Source organism: Myxocyprinus asiaticus, chromosome 40 (genome assembly GCF_019703515.2).
Source record: "Myxocyprinus asiaticus isolate MX2 ecotype Aquarium Trade chromosome 40, UBuf_Myxa_2, whole genome shotgun sequence".
Lineage (NCBI taxonomy): Eukaryota > Metazoa > Chordata > Actinopteri > Cypriniformes > Catostomidae > Myxocyprinus > Myxocyprinus asiaticus.
In genome coordinates, this window is record NC_059383.1 from 31302749 (window position 1) to 31312434 (window position 9686).

The following is a 9686-nucleotide window of genomic DNA, read 5'->3' on the forward strand; positions in this document are numbered from 1 at the left end:
ATCGTCTGTCAATTGAGTGTCGCAATCGGCATCGGGATCTTTGTAAGATTTAGTCGATATCCGATTACATCATCCTATCACCCAGCCCTATTGTGCAGGAGCTCAACTGATAGGGTGCTGCATTTGCAATGCAAAGAACGGGGTACTAGTCCTGAAGAGCATACAAGTCGACACATCAAGTCAAGTCAAATTAATTTTTAAAGTACATTTAAAAACAACAACAGTACAATAGTATAAAATAGATAAAAGAGTGACATATTATAAACCAGTATCTAAAACAATCAAGTTTTATATAAAACGACCCTAGATATTATTAAAAGATAAGGAATACAGATATGTTTTAAGAGAATTAGACAAGGATGGGGCCAACCTCACGTGAGTAGGGAGACTGTTCCAAAGCTTGGAGGCAACAACAGAGAATGCTCGATCTCCCTTGGACTTGCAACAACAGTGGGGTACAGATAGAAAAAGTTGGTTACAAGATCTCAGCATTCTAGGAGGTGAGTATGGGTGCAAAAGTTCACAAATGTATTGTGGAGCAAGACCAGACAGGGCAGACATAGATCAAAATTTTAAAATCAATTCTATATCTGACTGCCAGCCAGTGCAGGGAAGCTGGTACAGGGGTAATGTGCTCAGTTTTTCTAGTCTCCGCTAAATATCTAACTGCAGCATTTTGGACCATCTGCAACCGAGAAAGGGTTGACTGAGGCAAACCAACATACAGGGAATTACAATTATCCAGACGTTAGGTAATAAGAGCATGGACTACAGTTTCAAGATCTTTACTAGTAAGAGAATGTTTCAACTTTGCAATTGATTTTAACTGGAAAAACCTTCCTCTCGAAACAGCACTTATTTGTCTGACGAAAAGTAATGACGTGTCAAAAATGACCCCAAGATTTTTGACATTCTTATGTGTGTTAGCGGATAGAGGCCCTAATTGGGCTTCAATGACAGAGGAAGTCCCGGGCAGGCCAAAGATCATCACTTCCATCTTGGTTTCATTTAACTGCAGAAAATTATCTGCCATCCAACATCTAATTTCCTCAAAACGCTTTAAAATAGATGCAGCAGAGCAGCTACTACCAGGTCTGACTGGTAAATAAAATTGGGAGTCGTCAGCATCGCAGTGATAGGAGATCGGAGATTGAACTTCTGAAATATGGTGCGCAGTGGAAGCATATAAAGAGTGAACAATGATGGTCCCAGAATAGAGCCCTGGGGCACACCACATGATAGAGGGGCTGTTGAAGAGGAACAATTTCCTATATGCACAGAGAAACTCCTCTCTCTAAGCTAGGAGGCAAACCACTGCAAAGCCAGACCCTAAATACCAGCCATACACTCCAGCCTATTTAAAGGTATTGTATGATCAACAGTGTCAAATGCTGAGCTCAGATCCAATAAAACTAACACTGCACATGATCCAGAATCAAGAGTGAGCAGAATATCATTAGTGACCTTCAGGAGAGCAGATTCTCTTCTATGAAGTGTTCTGAAGCCAGACTGATACATGTCCAAGATGTTAAAGGAATTAAAATACGAGTTTAGCTGAGAATAAACAACTTTCTCCAGCAGCTTAGAAATGAATGGCAACTGAGAGATGGGCCTTTAGTTGATATATACAGTAGGATCAAGACGGGTTTTTTGTGAAATTGCACAGTTGCATGTTTAAAACTAGCTGGAACTGCCCCACTAGCTAGTGAGCTAATGATAATAGCAGACACATCAGAGCTCAATGTAGAAAAAACATCTTTGAACAAATGTGTAGGCAGAACATCAGCCTTGCCATTAGAACACTTCATCACAGACACCAAATCAACAAGATGGGATGAGGAGATTGGCTGAAAGCATGTTAAAGAGCTAAGAGGCTGAGCTACCAGTAGTAAATGAAATTTTGAGGGCTTAATAGAGGCTTTAATTTCTTGGACTTTATGATTAAAAAATTGCAGAAACTTTTCACAGGTCTCAACAGACACCTCCTGATTGGCGACTGACATGGGATGTAACACAGAGTCAATCGTCTTAAACAGCATTTTTGGCCTGTTCGCATTTTCTGAAATCAATTTAGAAAGGAAATTTGATATGGCCAATTTCACAGATTTTTTTATAGTTATTTAAACAGGCTCTTAGAATCTCGTACGAGACCTGGAGCTTGTCTTTCTTCCACTTATGCTCAGCCTTTCTGCACTCTTGTCTGAGAGAGCGGGTGGTGTCATTTAACCAAGACTGAGGGGGACCCTTACCCTTAGTTCTCCTGGGTTTAACTGGAGCAACATCATCTAAAGCAGAAGAACATGATTTATTGAAAGTTTCAATCAGCTCCTCAGTATCCAACCCTATCAGAGAAGAGTTAAAAAAAATAGTAATAGGGCCTGATAGTAATCTGCAAATTGACTGGCAGTGGATGAGTGAATGGCCCAAGAGAAATTTACAGACTGTGAGATGGTGGGAGATGACTTGTGCATACAGAGTCAAATACAATAGAGAAGTGATCAGAAATACCAACATCAGCAATCTCCAGATTGGTTACAGAAAATTCATAAGATAAAACCAGATCAAGTGTGTGACCCAGATTATGAGTAGGACCAGACACTGATTGCATAAAACTAAAAGACTCTAAAAGGCAGACAAACTCCTTCACCAGAGGTTTGGAAGGACAACAGAGGTGAACATTAAAGTCACAGAGAATCAACAGTCTATCACTGCGAGAAACCAAATCCGTGAGAAAAACTGACATTAATAAAGTCCTTGTTAGATTTAGGTTTAAGGTTAGGGTAGGGACATTGATTTTGTTGATTTAAATCTTGATAGAGCATTAACATTAAAATCTGCATCTAGAAGAAAATTTAACTCGCTTTTAGCGCCACTCAGTGGACATTTCATACCTTGGAACTGCTAAGATACGCCTAATGAACCACGTAATGTCATTTAGCAAAAATGATGCCACTGTCACGTAATATTCATGAGATCAGGCTCTACTTTTGTAAGCGATTATGATTGTCGCCTGGCAGACGATGAAATGGGAGTGACCCAACCCATATCCAGGAACCAGAATGTCATAGTGACTTTTGACTTGGACCAGAAAGCCACCATCTAGAACACCCTAGAATCTGTATAGCAACACACTAAAAACATGTAAAACACCTTAGCAATCATATATACCAGTTCCCTAGCAACAACCCACAACACATTGCTATTGGTAACTTTTGCAATGGCAAGCACCACTCACTTTTTTTTTCACATGTCAAATCTAGTTCATGATAGACTTTCACACTCTCTAAACAATACTTACACACTACTACTCACACTGTTCCAAACACACCTCTATTTAAATGTTCATGTCATTACTGAATCTGAATACAAATTGAAATAATACCGCCATATGGTTCTTCATATTGGGTGAATGCCAGGTTTTACAGCTGTTAATGTAATTTCTAAGCCCTCTGTCAGGTCTGAAGCTGGTGCAAATCCTGAGACAATTTCAGAAACAAAATGGAGTTGCAGTCATAAGCTCCCTGCTGTCATTTATATAAAAGCCTTATATAAAGGCCTACAGGAGCTCCGACCGTCTCTGTGAATAAAATAATTAGCACAGGAGCACAGCTGTACTGTTCAATTGCTGTAAATGGTATAGATCTCCAGTTGCGGGCAAATGTAGAGCAGAAATCAGGTGCTGCTAATGTGTAATGCCATCAGGGCAGTAGATTATTCCTGAATCTGTCCTTTCTTTTATTAAAATCTCAGCCACTCTGTTGAACAGGTTTGTGGGAAAACTAATGGTTAGGTGTGTCATTTGTAGAAAGAGATGATGATATGTGAAAGGCTCTGGAAAAGGCATTTGTTTCTCAGTGAGAGGAAATGATAGACGTTATGAGGAGAAAAAAACGTCTTAAGTTCTAAAAGACGAATATGAAATTACAGGGCTGCTGATTACAGTTGATTAAGCGGCAAATCAGCACCTTCTTAATAAAAGACTGAGAGACAGAGAGGAACTGTGTTAGTGCAGCAGGGGGAAGGAGGACAGAGAAAGAGATGGACAGCAAAACATCTTTCATAACGTAGGATAATTAATGGAGTTCTTAGTTATGTTTGTTGTAAGTATCTTAGTAACTAGATCATTCTACTAAATTCCTTAGGAAAAATAAAAAAGACAACAGATGAGACAATTGTTGACACAGTAAGAGTATAGAGGTATACAATGAATGTAGAAAGCAACAATACTGTAGATCCACAGATCTGAAATGACTTTTGATTGCCAACTTTGACATCTTGGATATGGAAAGCAGTTTCTCCTTCCTTTTAAAAGTTGAAGTTAAAAAATTGTTTTCTCTTGCTGTCACAGACCTGCGAGCCTTTTTAGTGTTGTCACAGTCGAGAAACATGAAGATAGAGGGTAAATGAGAGAGCAGAAAGTGCGTTTGCAAAGGCAAATGTACAGGCATTAGAGGGCTTTAATTCCACAGCTGCGGGCAGTTCACTATTGTCATAATGAAAATTCAACAACAAAAGTGGCTGTGGATGAGATAATGTGGAGTTCTTTTATTTCAATCCTTTTCTGTAGCCGAAACATACTTTACGCAAATATGTGAATGTAGAAGCTTGCAGCTACGCAAGCTTCTCAATGCAAGTATGCATTGCATTCTCAACATTGCTGCAAGGTGTGCTATAGCGGATAACAGTGCTAACTTTCCATTTTTACATGGAGTTTCTTCTTTAAGCCAACTACTGTCATGTCGTAGCAGCTGTTTGAAGAGAATATTGGAAAGGAAGTAAGTTAAAGTCAATATATTTATAGTAACTTAACTGAATTTTAATGCAACCAATTTAATGGCACCAACTTTTGAAGGTAACTCTATCACCCCTTAGAGTACTGAGGTTTGTTACCACCACAATAACGCAAAAATGTCCATTAAGCACGTTCAGCTTGACCACGCGTTGGGAATGCGTTGGCCAAGCTTGTGCATCTGCGTATGCATTCTTGCCTAAAGAGTGTTTCTGGCCTTCGGGTGCACCAGTATTCCCTGGTCTGACAGGAAACAACAAGGTACCAGGCTAATACAATTAGGGCTTCATATGAAGAAATAGTCACTGGATTTGCCAATATAATGCACATCAAATCTTTGAAAGATTCAAGTTTCTACATATTCTTGCATTTGTTCTTTGTTTTCATTTTCTTTGTTTTTAGCTGGTACTTGTTACTTTTGGAGAGATGGCAATTCTGACTACACAGCCAACATGCTTTTTCCACTAATTTATTTGTGAATGTCAAAGCAACTCCTCACAGTGGCTGGTACATCATTTTTTTACCGAGAAAGCATGTGGAATCATTGATTTCAGATTTACCTGCCCCTTAAAATTCTCAAAAAAGGGAATTAAGGTTGGGATGCTCTCTTTTTGGGTTCTAGGCCTGAATAAGCTGCAAAGTATACCAGACTTATTTCTGGTAGTCAAAAGTCTGGCTACACAAAACTACATGATAAGTGACCACTCCAGTCATATATAATTAATTTTAATGTTTTTCTTAAATGTACACTCACTGGATCAACAACTTCACTTCAAAATTGATCAATGACCCAAAACTCTCTAATGTTATTTCTCCACCTGGGTTCCCTCCATGATGAATTGTTAGTGTTTTAATTTTAAATTTTGTTAAGATGCCTTTTGATTTCCCAGTTGAAATGCTTGAACAAATGGCATCGATTCTGCCAATTCCATTCCATTTATAACCCTAGGGAGCCAATGTAGCTTTCTTTGGTGCCAAATCTCTAAATACGAACCATACTATCTGACTCCAACATTACAGAGATCTGTCTTCATTTTCTGTCCTGTTTTGGTGTATTGGCTGGATAGCTACTTTTGAAGTTTCAAAGTGTCTCAAACTGTATCTCTCTCATTCTCTCCCACAGAGAGGTGGCTCAGCCCATAACTGTGGACAGCTAAAGGTGGGTCAGGTAATCTTAGAGGTGAACGGTGTGTCTCTCCGAGGAAAGGAACATCGGGAAGCTGCTCGTCTCATTGCAGAAGCCTTTAAAACCAAAGAGAAGGACTACATTGACTTCTTGATCACAGAGTTTAATGTGGCTCTATAGGACCGTACGGTTCCCATGTTGCTCCTCTGGGACATACTGACATGTCTTGCCATGGTTAACCTCAAGAATCCTGTTACATGGTACACTTGAACTCATCTTTCTCTGTGATGTTTGAAAGCAGACACTGTTTGAAAGGCCATCCTGTGTGAATCAACTCTGTTTTGACCTATTCGACAGCAAATGCCAGAATGGAACGAAAGTTCAATTTATTCTGGGCAGTTTGTTATAGAAGATGGAACCACCATTTCGGTTTATCCTTTATCAGTTTGATCACCTGACTGCAATACGGGAAAGGCTCTTGATATATAGAGGGTTGATCTACAGTACAGGTGCATCTCAATAAATTAGAATGTCGTGGAAAAGTTCATTTATTTCAGTAATTCAACTCAAATTGTGAAACTCATGTATTAAATAAATTCAATGCACACAGACTGAAGTTGTTTAAGTCTTTGGTTCTTTTAATTGTGATGATTTTGGCTCACATTTAACAAAAACCCACCAATTCACTATCTCAAAAAATTAGAATATTTTGACATGCCAATCAGCTAATCAACTCAAAACACCTGCAAAGGTTTCCTGAGCCTTCAAAATGGTCTCTCAGTTTGGTTCACTAGGCTACAAAATCATGGGGAAGACTGCTGATCTGACAGCTGTCCAGAAGACAATCATTGACACCCTTCACAAGGAGGGTAAGCCACAAACATTCATTGCCAAAGAAGCTGGCTGTTCACAGAGTGCTGTATCCAAGCATGTTAACAAAGTTGAGTGGAAGGAAAAAGTGTTGAAGAAAAAGATGCACAACCAACCGAGAGAACCGCAGCCTTATGATTGTCCATCAAAATCGATTCAAGAATTTGGGTGAACTTCACAAGGAATGGACTGAGGCTGGGGTCAAGGCATCAAGAGCCACCACACACAGACATGTCAAGGAATTTGGCTACAGTTGTCATATTCCTCTTGTTAAGCCACTCCTGAACCACAGACAATGTCAGAGGCGTCTTACCTGGGCTAAGGAGAAGAAGAACTGGACTGTTGCCCAGTGTTCCAAAGTACTCTTTTCAGATGAGAGCAAGTTTTGTATTTCATTTGGAAACCAAGGTCCTAGAGTCTGGAGGAAGGGTGGAGAAGCTCATAGCCCAAGTTGCTTGAAGCCCAGTGTTAAGTTTCCACAGTCTGTGATGATTTGGGGTGCGATGTCATCTGCTGGTGTTGGTCCATTGTGTTTTTTGAAAACCAAAGTCACTGCACCCGTTTACCAAGTAATTTTGGAGCACTTCATGCTTCCTTCTGCTGACCAGCTTTTTAAAGATGCTGATTTCATTTTCCAGCAGGATTTGGCACCTGCCCACACTGCCAAAAGCACCAAAAGTTGGTTAAATGACAATGGTGTTGGTGTGCTTGACTGGCCAGCAAACTCACCAGACCTGAACCCCATAGAGAATCTATGGGGTATTGTCAAGAGGAAAATGAGAAACAAGAGACCAAAAAATGCAGATGAGCTGAAGGCCACTGTCAAAGAAACCTGGGCTTCCATACCACCTCAGCAGTGCCACAAACTGATCACCTCCATGCCACGCCGAATTGAGGCAGTAATTAAAGCAAAAGGAGCCCCTACCAAGTATTGAGTACATATACAGTAAATGAACATACTTTCCAGAAGGCCAACAATTCACTAAAAATGTTTTTTTTTTATTGGTCTTATGATGTATTCTAATTTTTTGAGATAGTGAATTGGTGGGTTTTTGTTAAATGTGAGCCAAAATCATCACAATTAAAAGAACCAAAGACTTAAACTACTTCAGTCTGTGTGCATTGAATTGATTTAATACACGAGTTTCACAATTTGAGTTGAATTACTGAAATAAATGAACTTTTCCACGACATTCTAATTTATTGAGATGCACCTGTATATGTGTTTTTGATATGCAATACCATCAGCATCATGGAGTACAGACCCAACTTCCTGTCCTGGTGTGGGAGTTTGTGTGAATGTGGAAATCGTTGTTTTCTTTTTATAATAAATCTGTGCAAATGGATACAAGATATATATATATATATATATATATATATATATATATATATATATATATATATATATATATATATATATATAAGTTTAAGAGATGGAAATATTTACTGATCATCGAAAATATAGTGACTAACTGCATATAAAACATACTAGAATAATATTCACCTTCCCATTATGTATTTCTGTAAACAGAATTGCTGAAACATCTGTCATGATTGCCTTTTTTTAGCTAGTCAGCTGATTTCAGTTTTTGATTAACATTTGTGCAGTTTTGCTGTTGATTACATTCTTCAGTAATTTGTCTTAAACTTTGGCAATCAACCTCTGGGATAGAAAATGCTCATCAGAGACAACAGCTCTGTTCCAAAATCTAGAGAGGCAACATTTTGAAGGCTGAAACATACTACTCTACACAAGTACATGAATGCAGACGCTACTAGCTACAATTTCATGTGGTGTTGCTTTATGGAATATGTTTCAGGCCGCAATTCATAATTCAAATACAGGTTGAATTCTCAATGTTGTCACTGCTTCTGCTTCTATGGTGAATTTTCTCTTTCAAGTCACCTACTGTCATGTTGGAGCAACCATCTGAAGAGAATTTTGCTGAGCAAGTAAGTTAAAGTCAATATATTTAAGGCAACTTGGCTAAATAACGACACATCCAGTTTAAGGGCACAGACTTTGAAGGTAACTCTATCGCCCCCTTGAGTACTGAGGTTTGTTACCACCACAGTAACGCAATAACACACATTAAGTATACATTGGCTAAATACTCATATCTGCGTACGCATACTTTCATAAAATATGTTTCTAGCCTAACCCTTACAAAAAATCTAGAGTTCTGGCAAACTAGCCACAAATTTGCAGCAAATTTTCAACTCATAATTTGCACATGCAAATGAGCTTGTGATTCGTTGCATATTTTTGATAGTTTAGACATAACTAAAACCAATGTCCCTTTCATGGCAATTCAGTCGATTCGGTGGACATCTTTGGAATGCTCCCAGGCTGGCTGGGCAGCTATTTTCAATGTAAACAAGCGGCATAAATGTACAGCTCCTATCTACTTGAATGGGGAAAGACCGAAATCTCCAAAACAGTGGTCAAGATTAAAATAAAATAACATTTTTAAACCAGATCATGCTAATAATGCTATTTTTCTGACTGGTCCAGCTATTATGCATGTGCGTTCTAGAGTTGACTGACAGGCGACGTCTGTATCTAAAAGGTGATAGGCTCATTTTCCTGGGACTTCCTTTTCAACATCTGCAAAGCTCATTTGCATGTGAAAATGATCAGTGGCGAATTTGTGGCAAGTTTGTGGCAAATTTGTGGCAAGTTTGAGGCAAATTTGCCATGAACTCTCGATTTTTTGTAAGGGCAGGATAGGCGTGATCCTGACGTGAATGCTTTTCTAAAAAATGCTTTCTAAAGGCCCGTTCACAACAAGAATGATAACTACAATGATAACTGTAATGATAACTATATTAGTGTCCACACCAATGGACGATTACGTTCTGCTTATTTTTAGCACACACTGCAGTTATGTTCACAATCAA

The 9686-nt window shown here is 38.9% G+C and overlaps 1 protein-coding gene across 1 annotated transcript in view; it reads left to right on the forward strand.

Moving 5' to 3' along the window:
- Positions 1–6379, forward strand: part of LOC127430583 (whirlin-like) — a 136743-nt gene extending 130364 nt beyond the window's left edge. The window contains exon 12 of the mRNA XM_051680448.1: positions 5913–6379. Coding sequence (XP_051536408.1) covers positions 5913–6095 — 183 coding nt within the window. The 3' untranslated portion in view covers positions 6096–6379. The remainder of the gene's footprint in view (positions 1–5912) is intronic.
- The last annotated feature ends 3307 nt before the right edge of the window (positions 6380–9686 follow it).